Here is an 18,359-nt window from a genome sequence, read left to right as displayed (position 1 = left end):
TGATTAAACTTTAATTAAATTTAAACTTAAATATATTTTAATAATAAACCAAAATTTTCATGCCTTCCCACTTTATTTATTACAAAGTTTTATTCATTGAAATCTCTTCATATTTGTACAAGTTACTAGCTGTACAATATTTCCCTAATCAAAGGTGGTCGACTTTGACACCCTGTATCTCACCTTGTACATGTTGGCCACAAATTTCAGTTTCTAAAAACACAACCTAATTCAACATAGATAGAGCTGATATGAAGGCATGTGTACCATAAGAAGTACACTTCACCTCGGAGACCCATAGAAGCCATTGTGATATCCTTTAGATGTGAAGAAAAGAAATGGAATTGGAACGAAAAGAAATAAGTCAGATGATATAAAGAGAAATAAAATGAAAAACAAGTAAGAGTACCATATTCTGCCGTTATATGGGGCTACGGTCAAATATGGACCGATAAGCAAAAAATTTCGTATTGTAATTTTTTTAAGAACAAAACTTATTTTTACTGAATTTTGTGTGGATACTGCAATTTTGTAGGCATTTACAGACCATAGAACCATATTTCGGGAAGAAATTTGTATGGGGGCTAGGAGAAATCATGCACCGATTCTAATAATTTTTGCCAGAGTTAGTCCTTTTAATATAAAAATAACGTCTGTAAAATTTTATGGTATTATCTGCAATGTATTTGCACAAATAACAAAAACTATGTTAAAATTATCAAGGTTTTTTTAGGTTGTCTGACATTTTGGTTTATAACTCCGGTTCCACTGAACCAATTTTGCTGATTTTCAATACCAAACTGCTTAGGAGAACAGTAAACATTTTTTTTGTAAGTCTACCAATTTTGTTTGCCTATTTTGGACGTGAGCGTGTTTTACAGAGACAGGCAGACAGACCCCTCTGTGACAAACCCCTCTGTGATGTAAGCTTTTATTAAATCCATGGCTTTCTATATCGCTAGGATCTCTGCTTGGAAGACGCAGTGCTTCAAACAGCTGTCCAGATCCAACCCGCTCGTCCCTAGTTGGAAATACAATTGCGAGTGAAATACCGAAAGCTAAAGTCGGTACACTAAGTTGCAAAATTCCAGTGGAGATATTGGACTGACCAATGAGACCTAACTCGTACAAAATTTTAGTGTGACCAACCAGCTTTGGTCTTACCAGAGAAGACTCAAAGTGTCTAAGCAAGTTGCTAGCCTCCACATTTGCCACATATTTCTGAATTGGTAGTAAGTCAAGTCCATAATTAGTCAAAATGACTAACGAAACAAAATTATTAAAATTTTAAAAGAAAAATATTTTTGCTCATATACAAAAACATGGTTGTTTTTGTTGTTCTTATAGAAAATGTTTACTGGGTAAACTTTGCTGCACTAATTAATTCTAATGAAATCTTAGACTGCGTATAAATAACCTAAATAGTCTTCATCAATTTCAATAATTTAATACTTTGCTCCAATAGTTTATCATCAATAATATTTTACATTTGTAAAATGAGAAATCTTTTCTATTCATTTAAGTAATTAATGTCGAACATTTCAAAATGTCTTCTCCAGAAAAAATATTTGTAGTCGAAGAAAGGAAACTAAATAAAAAATGTCTAACATCCTTCAGATGTCACTCAGAGTTTTAGGTTTGTTGTTCTATATTTTGAATGAAAATAAAAACAGATATGAGTAAAGTACAACAACTGAGGAAAAACTTTGCTAAATATGTAGAAAAATGCCAGTCGAAATAAGTTTCATATGAAATAATGTGAAGGGAGTTTAAAAATAAAAACTTTTAGATTTTTCTTTTTTTTAGTTTAAGAATGCGTTCAAATGAAGGAAAATATAAATCATATGAATAGATGCAATGTATATTTACTAGGGTTGCCAGTTTTTTTTTTACATAAAGCGTGAAAATTTTCGAATTTATTTATAATGAATTGAAACTACTGAAACTACAGTTCATTCCATTTATGTACAAAATTATGACTGTGATTTGATATATGTTCATATTCAAACATATTTAAATATGAAAATGTTTATATCTCAATTTTCGACCGATTTCCGAAACTAGATATCGTTGTCCGATTGGCTTCGAATTTGATACCTGTTACTTTTAGCAACTGAAAAACAAAGTTAAATATACAAAGCAGCTCAAATGTATGTCCAACGGGCAAATTTACTAGGTCTTCAATTTGTAGGCCTTCTAGCAGATGATGTTCAGAAGGGCCTTTGCTTTTCCCTGTAAAAAATTTCATACACATTCAAAATTACAAAATAAAGATCAACAAACATTTACTTCAAACATGGTTGCTTTTGCATTTATTCCTACAATCGTCCCTTTATAATAAAATGTATTTTGCTCTTTTTATTATAAACGGTTACATGAAACCAGATAAAGGTACAAAATCATCTAAAACATTTTGTCTTTTATAACATTTGATGTTGTGAAGTATTTTTTGTGGGATCTCATGTCAAGTGAACCAACTTTTGAAATCAATCTTTCGAAAAAACAAAAACTAAAAAATAAAAATATTTTAAATTTTTTTCCGAAATCATAAACTTTTTTGACCTTTTTTCAAAATGGGCCCTTTTTTTCTCAAAACAAAGCTTAGATATTTATCTTGGAAACCTATTTGGTCGCTTAGTGGGATGCGATTTGGATATCTATCAAAATAAATGTTTTGTAACTTAAAACATACAATTTTTGACTTTTTTTTTGGAAAATCAAAATTTTTTTTACATTTTTTTCAAACTGGACCCTTTTTTAACTTGTTTTGTTTGCTCAAAATAAAGCTTAGATATTTTCCTTGAAGAAATTTATGGTCGCTTAGTGGGATGCTAGTGAGATATCTATCAAAATAAACATTTTGTAACTCAAGACATACAATTTTTGACTTTTTTTTTGCAAAATCTAATTTTTTTTTCAAAATCTATTTTTTTTGCTCAAAAGAAAGGTTATTCGTTTGTTTGGGCAAAATGTCAAATTTTGTGTCTGAATTACTATCCAATAGGACTTGATGCAAATTTCATCCCAATCGGAAGACATCGATTTCAAAAGATTGACATGAAATCCCCCATATATAAAACGACACATGTAATACTTTAAAGTCCATCCTGAATTCGTTAAGAATACAACCCTCTCTAAAGGCTGTTCAGCATATCTACAATTATACTTAAATTTTCCGGCCTTCTAATTGATGTTCTCATGACCCCAACCGATTTACCTAAAATTTTTTCATTGGACATTCAGCCCAATTTCCCCGGGATTTTTTTTCCTTTTCTCATTTTTCCTATTTAAATTCTATGTTAAAAAAAAGAAAAGGGAAAAAACTCCCGGAGAATTTTTTTTTCATAATTGGGCTGATTTTGAGAGTCATTATAAGTCAGGTCTCCTTATAGGCCTTCAATTGAAGACCTTATAATATGCCTTCTTAGCGAGTATCCAAGGCCTTAGCCGCCAATGACTATAAAACAAGGCCTTTATGATGGCCTCTTTACTGCATATTTCCCCCCAGGATATGTAAGTATGAATGTGTAGGTAAAGGATGATGATGTTAGTGACATGTATCGAAGTTGCGAAAAAGCTATGTATGTAGAGGAAAGCAGTGAATTAAAATGTAATAGTTGTGGTAAAAACTTTTTCAAAAAACCATTGATAAATAGTGTATGTGTTTAAAACTTTAACAACATTTTAGCGCGGTTTCTGTAACTCGATGCACTTGTATGCATGGCAACAAAACAAATTCAAGCCAAAATGAGGTTTTACAAAGTATAGTGGTTATTTTAGGGGTTCACACTTGTATTTACAAACTACATCACATAATTTTAAAGCATATTGTTAGGAGTCAAACAAAATATTCTTATATGTATTCAAAGTATTTTGTTTACTGTGAGAAATGTTCCAGCAGTTCTAGGAGACATTCCCGAACTAGTGATTTAAATTAGGGAGACAACTAGTTACACAACTCCAAATTTGTTAGAATTGAAAAAAAAAAATTTAATTTCATTCAATCTAAACTTTGAAAAGGTAAAATTTTAGGATTTGAGTGATGCATGAAATTTTGTTTTATTTATAGATTTTTGGTAATTATTCGAACTTTTTTTTTTTTTTTTATATATATAATTTTTAATTAGGCTTAAGTTCATTTTTATTATAATTTATTTGTAATAATTCAAACAATATCACTGAATACTAAAATTTTAGACAATTGGCAAATTGGAATGCATTTTCTACCCTGCCAAGGTCGTCATCAACAATCTTCATTGTCAAGGTCTATTTGTAAATATCATCTATTTAACTTACTATTATTAGGAATTAGAATATGGGAAGCCTAAGTCATATTTATATTATTTGTAAATTAGACGAAATTTCAAATATTTTTATACCCTACACCACCATAGTGGGGAGGGTATTATGCGTTTGTTCAGATGTTTGTAACGCCCAAAAATATTAGTCTAACACCCACCTTAAAGTATACCGATCGACTTAGAATCACTTTCTGAGTCGATTAAACGATGTCCGTCCGTCCGTCCGTCCGTCTGGTTGGCTGGCTGGCTGGCTGGCTGGCTGTCCATGTAAACCTTGTGCGCAGAGTACAGGTCGGAATTTTGAAGATATTTCGATATAATTTGGTACATATTACTTTCTCTTTTTCGGCCCAAGGACCAAGCCTATTGAAACTGGCTGAAATCGGTCCATTATTTCACCTAGCCCCCATACAAATGTCCCCACGAAATTGGACTTTATCGGTCATAAATGTTTAATTTATATATGTATCTACACAAATTTCGCTCAAAATAAGTTTTATATATACAAAATTCATGTCACCAAATTTTGTTACGATCGGTCCATAATTAGTCATAGCTCCCATATAGACCCGCTTCCGAAAATCACTTTAACGTGCATAAATCGCTTAAAAATGTTGGTATACACACAAAATTCAACATAGTTAACTTTAATATAGACATAAATCACACGACCTAATTTTATGGTGATCGGTCCATAATTGGTCATAGCTCCCATATAAGGCCCACTTCCGAAAATCACTCAAAAATATAAATTATTGATATTTTAAAAGAAAAATATTTTTACTCATTTACTTGGTGTAGGGTATTATATGGTCGGGCTTGACCGACCATACTTTCTTACTTGTTATTATATATGTGTATTCTTATTATTACAAATTTATCATTTTTATTAGTGTTGCTGTAGTCAACCTTTGGTTAACAATTCAGCTATGTATGTTTTTGTGTTTTTCTTTCTTTCTCCTGGTGTTGATTCGTTGAATCAAACTGGAGATTGAAAACTGATTTTCGTCTTTTACAGTGCCATGTGTATATTTTATTTATAGATTTTTGGTAATTATTCGAACTTTTTTTTTTTTTGGTATCAAAAATGTCAGAAAATATTTATATTTTTTATTTTTAAAGATATATGGGCGAAGGAAATAAAATTCTTAAATTTTTTGGATAATGGGCAATTACCCGATTTTGCTCAAATTATCAGTATTTTATTTTTTAATGATTGAGCACAATTTTCGACCTTTTGAGTTGATTGGTATACTTCAAGATGATAGACTAATCAGACGAATATTGTGGTTGGTACTAGGGTGATCGATTCTTCGAAATTTTTTTAATAATAACCGGTTAACCGGTTTTTTGGCAAAATATTAAAACGCCTAAAAATAAGCAGAATAAAAGTTTTATTCATTAAAACAAAAACAGTTCATGAAAAAACATAACAGAACAAAAAAGAGATCATATAATAATGAATTTTGTTCGCTAAAGAGCTCTTGAATAAACCACGGGGTAGGTAATAAGCAGTTTATTGAATCCACAATGGATAAGAGAGCATACCTAGATATTTTAAAAGCAAAGCGCAGCGAAACTTGAACTTGGAAACAGTTATTTATTCGATTTGGGATTTGTTGGAACGAAAAATTCGCCAGCACTTTATTACTTCAAAAACTAAAATATCACGTGAAGAAACCATGAATCTCATTTGAATTCATTCCATGCAAAAGAGATTGGCTAAAGTCCTCAAACGAAAAGGCTATCCAATTAGCTATTAATTTAGTAAGAATATTGCTAATTATGTATATCTAAAAATAGTGGTGGATACACTTTTGTACTTACTTATTCTCAGCGAGTAAATTCTCAGCGAGTTGATAAGTTTTACCTAATTTATTTGACACGTAAAAAACATAAGGTAGACATGTTGTATATCAATGGATAGAGGATTTTGTCTAGTTTTCAAAAATGTATATAGCTTTTGACAATTAAAAAATTCATGGAATACTTTTTTGAAAAATATGACAAAAAATGCTTTTTATTGAATTTTGCATAGATAAAAATTTTTCAAATTGAAATAAAATTTTTATTTATGAATATTTTTTAATGAAATTTCACAGTTATGTAGATTTAAAATGGAAAAATAAAAACAAATTTTGAAATTTGTAATCAAATTTCCCGCAATTCCCAAAAAAATCTTGAAAAATTCCAAAAATGGTATTTTTTCGTTTTTTGGCTATAATATCACAATAGGGGCGGGGTTATCGGAACCCTTTACAAAATAATTAAAAACTTATTGGGCCATCTAAAATAGGTTACTATATTTTGATATCGAGTATGCGATTTGAGAATTTTTGCCCTAAAGTTGAATTTTACATAAAAAATAGTGATTTTTTGAATGGATCAAAAATTAAAAATGTTTTTCATTCATTCATTATACATCCTCTTAGAAAATTTTTAGATAACCTTAAAAGAATAAAAGTACTTTTTTCCCAAAAAAATTGCGAAAAATCACCTTTTTTAATTTTTTTATATTGAAATGCATGTAACTTTGGACTCAGTCATGATTTTTAAACACTTCTTTCTCTATTTGATATATAGATCTATTGTTAATCCTATAATTGGAACCGCGGTCACCAAAAAACTGGTGCAGGGTGGGTAAAAATGTTGAAAATTAAATTTTCAAATGCGAATATCTCCTAAGCTATAATATATAATTGATAGCTACGACGAGGTTTTATGTAGTGCTCGAGGAGATTCTGTATGTGTAATAGTTTTTAAATCAGAACACAAACGAAGAAATAGGATCATTTTAAAAATTGAACATACCCGATGTGTCCTACTTTGGGAACCCCTGGTCACGCTCCTGATGGGGCCATGAGGTCGAAATTCAAAACATAAACTCGACTACACTTCCTCTTTGCGTATGTGAAATTTCATTCAAATCGGCGTAAGAGTTTAGAAGTTACAGATTTATTTGCCTCTTTTTTTATTATCATACCACTGTGCGTTGTTTTTATACATTATCTTAGCTAGATTTTTTTGTACGCAGACTTTTTCTAAAACGCTTAAATATTTTTTTTAGTTCCAGTTTTGATTACTTCTTTTAACATTCACAAGTTCTTCGAGTCAAATTTGACCCATTTTGAAGTTAAAATAGAATTTTTTCTAAAAGTGAGTGGTTGATATTTTCAATATTTTATGAATTTTATTTAATTTCAAATGTCAACTACGTTAGGTTTTTTTTTTAAAAAAAATTGGCAAAAAAAAAATATTTTCTATTTGAGTTAAATTTTACCCGAAGCGTTAACATTATGAAGGTTAAAATAATCTCTTAGGAATAAAACACAGTTTAAATGCTTTGGAGTATATGGATTTTTTTCTTTTGGTTTTATAAAGCTAAGCATTGCAAATGATCTTTCACTCAGTCTACTTGCAGGACATATAGCTTGTGACATTTGTCTAAATATAAAAAGGCTTCTAAAATGAATTTTGAATATTTTTTAAAGTTTTAAATACACTAAAACTCATGAAAACATACCTTTAGAAAAACCGGCTATTCGAGGAGAAAAACCCGGTTTCTTGGATATTCGAAATGAGAGCTTTTCAAAAAAACCGAAACCGACTTAACCGGTTATTAAAAACCAGGCCGATCACCAAAGTTGGTACAAACATTAACACAAACGAATAATACCCTCGCCATTATGGTGTGCAGTATAGTTTAATAATATTTTGTTATTAAACTATACCCATATTAATTATGGGTAAAATATTTGTGTAATTAAATAGTTTTTAACATGTTTAATAAATTCCTATTTTTAACAATATACGAAAATATTTGAACAACTTTTAAAGTTCATAGAAAAAATTTAAATTTAAATTTGTTATAACAAATTGTAATCATATTAAATTTAGATTAAAATTAATGCCTGAAATATAAAATTTCAAAAACATGCATTTAATTCATTAACATTAAAGTTGTTTAATTATATGTGAATATTTGTTAAAGTGTTAAATGTTGGTGTATTACATTACACAAAAACCTATTTGAAAAAAATACTTTAATTAAGTCAAGTGCTGGTACTAACATAAAATTTAATGTTTAAATGAGTTCAGAGAACATGTCAGTTACAGGTGAATTGATTTTAAATTTATGATTAATAAATTTAAACAATATTTTTTTCTTGTTTAAAAAAGTTAAATGAATTTAATTGCTAATGCATGCTGGGGAGTTTCACATAAGAGTATTTTCACCCTGTTTTCGAGTTTCAATTTAAAAATATCAAATGAAAAACTTTAAATGACAGGGTAGGAGTTTTGCATGTAAAGCTTAATATTTAGTGTAATAGTTTTATGAACATATATGTATAAATAAATGTGTACAGAATATTATTTTGTTATAAGCATTCGGGAATAAATATTTCAATTAAACATATTGAAAATTATTCTAAAGAATATTTTATACAAACACATTTAACAATTGTATATGCTATGCAGTGTCCCATTTGCATAATAGATGACATTTAATAAATTATATGAAATATAAAGGTTTAAAAACAAATTAGAGTGTTATAATGAGCTCTACCGAATACCCTCCTCCTAAATATGATGACAATTATAGAAATTACATTACATATCGAGGACGTATATACAAAACCCTTTATCTTAAAAAACACAACTTTTACGCGTATTACTTGAGTTATTAAAATTCGGTATTCTACAACATTGTTGGAAGCAACTACTGAATCTCATATATAATTGGTTTTTAAAATTTTGCATTATTGGGGACTTTATGATATGATACACCAAGTAAATGAGCAAAAACATTTTTCTTTTAAAATATCAATAATTTATATTGGTGAGTGATTTTCAGAAGTGGGCTTTATATGGGAGCTATGACCAATTATGGACGATTCATCTTGAAATTAGATCGTGTGATTTATGTCTTAATGAAAGTTATTTATGTTGAATTTTGTGTATATACCAACATTTTTAAGCGATTTATGCACGTTAAAGTGATTTTCGGAAGCGGGTCTATATGGGAGCTATGACTAATTATGGACCGATCGTAACAAAATTTGGTGACATGAATTTTGTATATATAAAACTTATTTGAAGCGCAATTTGTGGAGATGCATTAATAAATTAAACATTTATGACCGATAAAGTCCAAGTTCGGAAGGACATTTGTATGGGGGCTAGGTGAAATAATGGACCGATTTCAGCCAGTTTCAACAGGTCAAAACTGCGACCTGTACTCTGTGCACAAGGTTTACATGGACAGCCAGCCAGCCAGACGGACGGACATTGTTTAATCGACTCAGAAAGTGATTCTAAGTCGGTATACTTTAAGGTTAGACTAATATTTTTGGGCGTTACAAACATCTGCACAAACGCATAATACCCTCTCCACTATGGTGGTGTAGGGTATAATAAAGAATTAATAAAGGAGCATGTTTTTTTACAGAGGCACAAAAAATGTACCAAAACGGGTAAATTACGCACAGTGCGGCACTTTTGGAAACGTAAAATTTTCCTTGCTAATTCGAAAATTGATAATAAGTTTAGTTTTCGGTTTGAACTCTGACAAGTATATTTCTCCTTTAGTGAAAACTGAGAGGGGTTAATAATGAAAATACGACGAAAGTGTTAAATATTTTTTTTTTATTAATAAATCATTATCAATATGCGATTTGACATGTGGGAAGGTTTTTTCTGAAGAAAACAAAATTTTCAAATTGCATGGGCATAACCATCAGTGCTTGCTGATTGGTAAAAAGCAGCTGAAGTTAAATTGTCCCAAAAAAATTCAAAAGTGATTTGCATGGAAGACGTTTTAATTTAAATTAAATTTCCTTTTTCCAAAATGTGTTTATTTATTATCATTTGAATTTAACGGTTTGAATTGGCTGTTTGCAACATTCATCAGGTTTAGCAACATTTCCATCATTGGAAGCTTCTACTTATAAACACGCTGTTATTTTTAAGAATTACAACATTGACTTTGAAGTTCTAGGTGATCATTGTGGAAATATAATATTCGAGTGTTTCTGGAAGTCACGAGAATATGGCGGTCAGTGTATTTTTATAGTGTATAAAATAAGAGTGTGTATTAAAAGAGAATGACTATTTAAATTACATAAATTTTAATAAATAGAGATATTACGACTACTTCGCGCTTTTATTTGCAATTTAAAAGAGTCCGGTTTACTTAAAGGAAATAAACCACCATTTTTTAAAGGTAAAAACGTAACCATATCTCCGTAATATTGCAATGGTTCATATTTAAGTAAAATATTAAGGAAAATGAAAGATATCCTTAGACTAAGAACGATTTTCTATACGATATGGGCATTTCCTCCGATTACTCAACCAGTATCGAAAAATAAAATGTTTATAATCATCGTGTTTTATTGAAGATATTTCGATAAAATTTGGTACATAGTATATATATATTTTTTTCCACAAGGACGAAGCCTATTGAAACTCGCTGAAATCGGACCATTATTTCACCTAGCCCCCATACAAATGTTCTCCCGAAATTGGACTGTATCATGTCACCAAATTTTATTATGATCGGTCCATAATTCGTACTAGCTCCCATAAATTTCATAAATCTCATAAATATATTGGTATACCCATAAAATTCAACATAAATAACCTAATTGCATGGTGATCGGTCAATAATTGGTCATAGCTCCCATATAAGGCCCACTTCCGAAAATCACTCACGAATATAAATTATTGAAATTTTAAAAGAAAAATGTTTTTGCTCATTTTGCACCTTACTTTTTTACTTATTTGTTTGAAGATGTTTATGGGAAAATGCATGGTAATAATAATAAAAAAACACATGGAAAAATTTACGTTCGTGACCGGTACTTAAGACAATTAAACAAAAGTCAATAGAGATATTTTATTGTGTAACTATCGGATAGACCCTACTTTAATACACTTTTAAAATAAATTAATCGCTTTTAAATATTCCGTTCCATTTCGCAGATTTTTACATTTCACTACACTAAGGGAAAAAACGTGCTAAAATCAAGATTTTAAGTCCAAAATCAAAGCATTTCAATCTTAATAGTCTGTTAAATGTGAAAATTCTTAATTCAAGAATAAAATCTTATTTTTTTACGATTGCTTATTTTAAGATCGTATTTAAGATTGTGTTCTTATTTACAATCTTAAATTAAGAATACATTTGTAAAATTTAAGAATGTAATCTTAACGAAGTTCTTGATTTGAGATGGGTTTTAAGAACATAGTCTTGTTAAAAATCTTAATTTAAGATTGTATTCTTAAATTGTTAAGAATGTAATCTTAATAATTAATATTAAACAAATTGAATTAGAATGTCGAAATAAATGTATTATATTTGTATTTATATTTAATGTATTATATTTACATATTTATGTATTTAAAAAAAAGCAATTATATTATAATACATACTTAAAATTATATCAACTTTGGTCTTACATATGTTCTTCCATTATTGATTGGATATAAATGAAAAGGAAGGCTAACAAAATCAGAAATTTTAATAATATAAATTTTACTAAGTAGAGAATCAACTTCATAGGATTGGGAGTGTTTATCGAACTCTTTTAAGGATTGCGTTGCAAATAACATAAACTTCTTCGTTTTGAATTAACAAAATTGATCTTTTCCTGGGTACATAATTTGAAAGTCAATTTGAATCTGAAATTTGTAAGGGAAAATAACTTAATCTGAAATTAGCAATCGAAAACAACTTTCTCACCAATTCCGGCACTCTTGAATGACTAATTTTTGGCCACCTTCGTAGTAACTTAAGACTTCCTATTTTTGCCAAATCTTTCTGGAGCACACTGTATGTGAGTTTCCATTTATGACAAACTTCCTCCCAATCAGCGTTATCTCTGCTCAAACATAGTTTATAAGCAGCTGCAACTGATTCATCAATTTCAGAACTTTGCATTTGATTTGTTGATCCCTTTTCAGCAATTTCTTCTTCATCCAAACGAGATGAGCTTGTATCTAGGCTATTGTTGTTGAATGATGCAGCTTTAATAATAATTTTGTAATAAAATCTATAACGAAATTACCTTAAGTTCATTCTCAATGGGAAAAACTTCGCAAATATCGGCCAAGTATGAAAGTGTATCCTTTCTTTCGGCGTTCTGCTCAGATGATATTGTCCATCAGCCAGCGTCAAGAAATCTTCACTCACAGATATACTTATAAGAACTAGTTCGTCTGAGTTCTGATTTTCTATTATTAATTAAATATTTTGTTCACTTTTTTTAAACACGTCTACTTCGATCAGCGTTTTGCAATTTATAATACAACAAGCTTTCATTATTGTCAAATTTCTAAAAAATCAAGAATTCAATCTAAACTTTGAGAATATGTTCTTAAATTCAAAAATACAATCTTAAAATCTTAAAAAAGATTATGTTCTTGATTTTTAGAATGCGTTCTGGAAATCAAGAAATTATTTTAAAATTTGAGAACGAAAATCTTACTGACCATAATTTAAGATTAAAACTTGAAAAAGTTTGCAATCTCCATTCAAGAATTTGTTTCTTAAATTTAGATCGTCATATTTCTCTTAGTGTACTGTCAGCCAAAGTTGACTTCTATTTTGCGTACGTTCGATTCGCAAAAAAATGCTTGGAAAAATTTTGTTTTTTATATTCCTTAGACATCAAAGGTATACGAACGAACGTTCGTGACCCCAGGAAATGGCCAAATGCTGTTTGGATGAGAAACAGATTTAAAAAAAAACAAGTAAGAAAGTATGGTCGGTCAAGCCCGACCATATAATACCCTACACCAAGTAAATGAGTAAAAATATTTTTCTTTTAAAATATCAATAATTTATATTTTCGAGTGATTTTCGGAAGTGGGCCTTATATGGGAGCTATGATCAATTATGGACATATCACCATAAAATTAGGTCGTGAGATTTATGTCTATATTAAAGTTAACAATATTGAATTTTGTGTGTATACCAACATTTTTAAGCGATTTATGCACGTTAAAGTGATTTTCGGAAGCGGGTCTATATGGGAGCTATGACTAATTATGGACCGATCGTAACAAAATTTGGTGACTTGAATTTTGTATATATGAGACTTATTTGGAGCAAAATTTGTGCAGATACATATATAAATTAAACATTTATGACCTATAAAGTCCAATTTCGAGAGGACATTTGTATGGGGGCTAGGTGAAATAATGTACCGATTTCATCCAGTTTCAATAGGCTACGTCCTTGAAAAAATTATATGTACCAAATTTGATCAAAATATCTTCAAAATTGCAACCTGTACTCTGCGCACAAGATTTACATGGACAGCCAGCCAGCCATCCAACCAGCCAGCCAGACGGACATCTTTTAATCGACTCAGAAAGTGATTCTAAGTCGATCGGTATACTTTAAGGTGGGTGTTAGACCAATATTTTTGGGCGTTACAAACATCTGTACAAACGCATTATACCCTCCCCACTATGGTGGTGTAGGGTATAAATAGGTTTGTTATGAACTACACACCATAGATGGGGTCCGTTTTACTGAACATTTTACCATCATAAAGTCATTTTCGTGAAAATCAATGATAGAGGGTTTTGAAAATATAGGGCAACTTAATCTGAATTTATGGAATAAATAAGAGGACAGTTGTGTGGTAGGTACTTTGTGATGGTTGTACTTTCAAGGGGATAAAACGGGTTTTGCTACTTTTTTGTATTCAATATCTCAGAAATTAAATTTAAGTGAAATTGTGGTTCTTCTAGCAAAAATGTCAAATGGATTATGACACTTTTTTGAAATTTGATTTATAAGGGGTCCAATTGATCCCTTATAAATCATCCAATTGATTGATCCAATTGATTTTTGGTACTTTTTTTTACAAGATTATTTTTTTTAAAAAAAAAGTTTATTATAAAAACAAGTAAGAAAGTATGGTCGGTCCAGGCCGACCATATAATACCCTACACTAAGTAAAAGAGAAAAAACATTTTTCAGTTAAAATTTCAATAATTTATATTTTTGACTGATTTTCGGAAGTGGGCCTTATATGACCAATTATGGACCGATCAGCATGAAATTAGGTCGTGTGATTTGTGTCTATATGAGAGTTTACTATGTTGAATTGTGTGAGAATACCAACATTTTTAAGCGATTTATGCACGTTAAAGTGATTTTCGGAAGCGGGTCTATATGGGAGCTATGACTAATTATGGACCGATCGTAACAAAATTTGGTGACATGAATTTTGTATATATAAAACTTATTTGGAGCGCAATTTGTGGAGATATATTTATAAATTAAACATTTATGACCGATAAAGTCCAATTTCGAGAGGTCATTTGTATGGGGGCTAGGTGAAATAATGGACCGATTTCAGCCAGTTTCAACAGGTCAAAACTGCGACCTGTACTCTGTGTACAAGGTTTACATGGACAGCCAGCCAGCCAGACGGACGGACATTGTTTAATCGACTCAGAAAGTGATTCTAAGTCGGTATACTTTAAGGTTAGACTAATATTTTTGGGCGTGACAAACATCTGCACAAACGCATAATACCCTCTCCACTATGGTGGTGTAGGGTATAATAAAGAATTAATAAAGGATTATGTTTTTTTACAGAGGCACAAAAAATGTACCAAAACGGGTAAATTACGCACAGTGCGGCACTTTTGGAAACGTAATGGTTCCTGGACAAATTTTCCTTGCTAATTCGAAAATTGATAATAACTTTAGTTTTCGGTTTGAACTCTGACAAGTATATTTCTTCTTTAATGAAAACTGAGAGGGGTTAATAATGAAAATACGACGAAAGTGTTAAATATTTTTTTTTTATTAAAAAATCATTATCAATATGCGATTTGACATGTGGGAAGGTATTTTCTGAAGAAAACAAAATTTTCAAATTGCATGGGCATAGCCACCAGTAATTTGCATGGAAGACGTTTTAATTAAAATTAAATTTCCTATTTCCAAAATGTGTTTATTTATTATCATTTGAATTTAACGGTTTGAATTGGCTGCTTGCAACATTCATCAGGTTTAGCAATTTCCATCATTAGAAGTTTCTACTTATAAACACGCTGTTATTTTTAAGAATTACAACATTGACTGTGAAGTTCTAGGTGATCATTGTGGAAATATAATATTCTAGTGTTTCTGGAAGTCACGAGAATATGGCGGTCAGTGTATTTTTATAGTGTATAAAATAAGAGTGTGTATTAAAAGAGAATGACTATTTAAATTTCATAAATTTTAATAAATGGATTTATTACGACTACTTGGCGCTTTTATTTGCAATTTACTTAGAGAAAATAAACCATCCTTTTTTAAAGGTAAAAACGTAACCATATCTCCGTAATGTTGCAATGACTCATATTTAAGTAAAATATTAAGGAAAATGAAAGATATCCTTTGACTAAGAACGATTTTCTATACGATATGGGCATTTCCTCCGATTACTCAACCAGTATCGAAAAAAAAAATCTTGATAATCATCGTGTTTTATTGAAGATATTTCGATAAAATTTGGTACATATAATTTTTTCGGTTCAAGGACGAAGCCTATTGAAACTCGCTGAAATCGGTCAATTATTTCAGCTAGCCCTCATACAAATGTCCTCCCGAAATTGGACTTTATAGGTCATAAATTTTTAATTTATATAGGTATCTACCCAAATTTAGCTTCAAATAAGTTTTATATATACAGAATTTATGTCACCAAATTTTATTATGATCGGTCCATAATTAGTCATAGCTCCCATATAAGACCCGCTTCCGAAAATCACTTTAACTTGCATTAATCTCCTAATAATGTCGGTATACACATAAAATTCAACATAAATAACTTTCATATAGACATAAATCACACGACCTAATTTCATGGTGAGCGGTCCATAATTGGTCATAGCACCCATATAAGGTCGACCATAGTCTCTTACTTGTTTTTAGATGAAAACGACTTTTAAATTTTGATCTGACAGAGTGATAGTAAATGAAACTCAATTTCTATTTTTGGTGTTTTCTCAAAAAGTGTATTTAACTAGTTTTCCCATACAATACGACCACAGATTTGTACTATTTTTAATTTACAAGGTAAATTTTTTCGAAAAAGTTTACTAACTTTTTCAAATATAAAAATATTTTAACAAACAATGTCTCATTTTTGTCTATATAAAATTTTCTTTAAAACATTGGTCAAAAAAGTATAGGTTTTCATAGAAAAAACTTAAAACACGAAAATTTTTTTTTGAAATTTGAATTGAATAATGATTTGCTCATACTTAGTTTAGTGTGTTATATGGTCGGGCTTGACCGGCTGGCTACACTTTCTTACTTGTTTTAAATTAATAGTAAAACTTCTTCATAAATTGCAAATTATATATTAAAACTCCTTAATTATAATGAAATTTGTATTTAATTAAAATTCTTAAAAATCAAAAACTTTATAAATTTTTTCTTATTTCCCAGAATTTAAAACAGCATTAGCAATAATACTTTTAGCTAAAAGCTAAAAATAAAATCATATCATTTTATAAAAAAAAGAATAAACATATACTACAAACAAAAAAACATAAAAGTTTTCAAAAACAGAAACAAATATCTAAAATACATCCAGACTAAAAAACAAACACAACTCTTAACTCAACAAATAAAATGTGGAATTTTCAAAGAATAATTTGTATATGGATTTGCTGTGTGTCCTGCATGTTCGGAACAACACAATTGTCATCACTGGTACAAGCAGGTGAGTGAGTAATTCACATAAAATGGAAATGTTAAACAAAAAACAGACAAAATAAAAATAATAGAAATAACCTCGAACTGGGAAAAATACTAATTTAAATTTAATGTCATTTTAAAAATATGTATAACCAACAATGTTTTGAATTTATATTTTGTATTTTCCATTCTACTCCTTCTCCAGTGCCGTATGAGTATTTTGATGATCATGAACAAAGTTTCTATGATTTGGATACAGAACAAATCCAAGCCAAATACGATACACGTTTGTTATCGCAACAGATGTTGCAAACGGAGCAGCAGCAGCAACAACATTTAGAAAATCTAAAGGGTTTTCTCAACACAGCAGAGGGTTTAAATATTGGTGGAGGTGGGAGTGGCAGTGGCACTGGTAATACAAATAAGTTAGAAACTGGAAAACAAACTGATGCTGGTCTGTCGTACCTTGCGACAACAACAACGAAATTGAAAAGTAATGATGGCCATACGTTGGTGGATGGTGACGATAATGATGATGAGGATGAACGCAATGATTGGCTAGAGGAAACGGCAACAAAAGCTGCTGCTGCATCAACATCAGCAATTACTGAAACATTAGATGAATTACATTTGCCACGTGCTGCATCATGTTTTACAAATGGCCAAAAGTATACACACGGTCAAAAGGTATATTTTATATGTATAACTTTGCAAACTACATATATATAAATTTAATTTATTTTTGTAACATTTACACATTCGCATGTACATACATTTATTAAGTAAATACAGGTTTATTTGTTTGGTTTTATCCTTTTTTATGCCATAAAACTGTTTTATTTGTGTTGAAATACAATTCTAACGCAGACATATTTTCATTTAATTATAGTGAGTGCGCAAAATATAAACTCTGCATAAAATATATACCAACCACCAAAAATATGGGAGTTATATTCATTTTTTTCACTCCGTTAGTAACATATTAGTTGGGGTCCTTATAAAATTCTAAGATGATCTAGCTATGACTGTTCAGCTATATGTCTGTAAATGGTTGTACCAAATCTTATGAAGCTCGGTCCATAATTGGTTATAGCAGTCATAGAAGAACCACTATCAAAAAACACATTAATCTTAACATAAATGAATGTTAATAAAAAAGAAACCACTTGAAATTATTATAGCTACTTACAAAAAAATATTATTTTTATAGTTCCAATCAATAGTGATGAATTTATGAACCATTTCCGGAAACCCTTCCATTAAGGTTTTTATAGTGTTTTCTGTCAATTTGTTCAAATAAAAATATAAGTTTCCTTATCCATTGACTGCAATTTCCGTGC

The 18,359-nt window shown here is 30.0% G+C and overlaps 1 protein-coding gene across 1 annotated transcript in view; it reads left to right on the top strand.

Moving 5' to 3' along the window:
* Positions 1-16,872: 16,872 nt before the first annotated feature.
* LOC135961339 (probable WRKY transcription factor protein 1) overlaps positions 16,873-18,359 on the top strand; it is a 63,923-nt gene continuing 62,436 nt past the window's right edge. The window contains exons 1-2 of the mRNA XM_065512835.1: positions 16,873-17,044; positions 17,225-17,706. Of these exons, the coding sequence (XP_065368907.1) occupies positions 16,954-17,044; positions 17,225-17,706 (573 nt within the window). The 5' untranslated portion in view covers positions 16,873-16,953. The remainder of the gene's footprint in view (positions 17,045-17,224; positions 17,707-18,359) is intronic.

The sequence above is a fragment of the Calliphora vicina genome, chromosome 5, assembly GCF_958450345.1.
Source record: "Calliphora vicina chromosome 5, idCalVici1.1, whole genome shotgun sequence".
NCBI classification, from domain to species: Eukaryota; Metazoa; Arthropoda; class Insecta; order Diptera; family Calliphoridae; genus Calliphora; species Calliphora vicina.
Note: the sequence above shows the minus strand (reverse complement) of the source record. Positions and strands in the feature narration are given on the sequence as shown.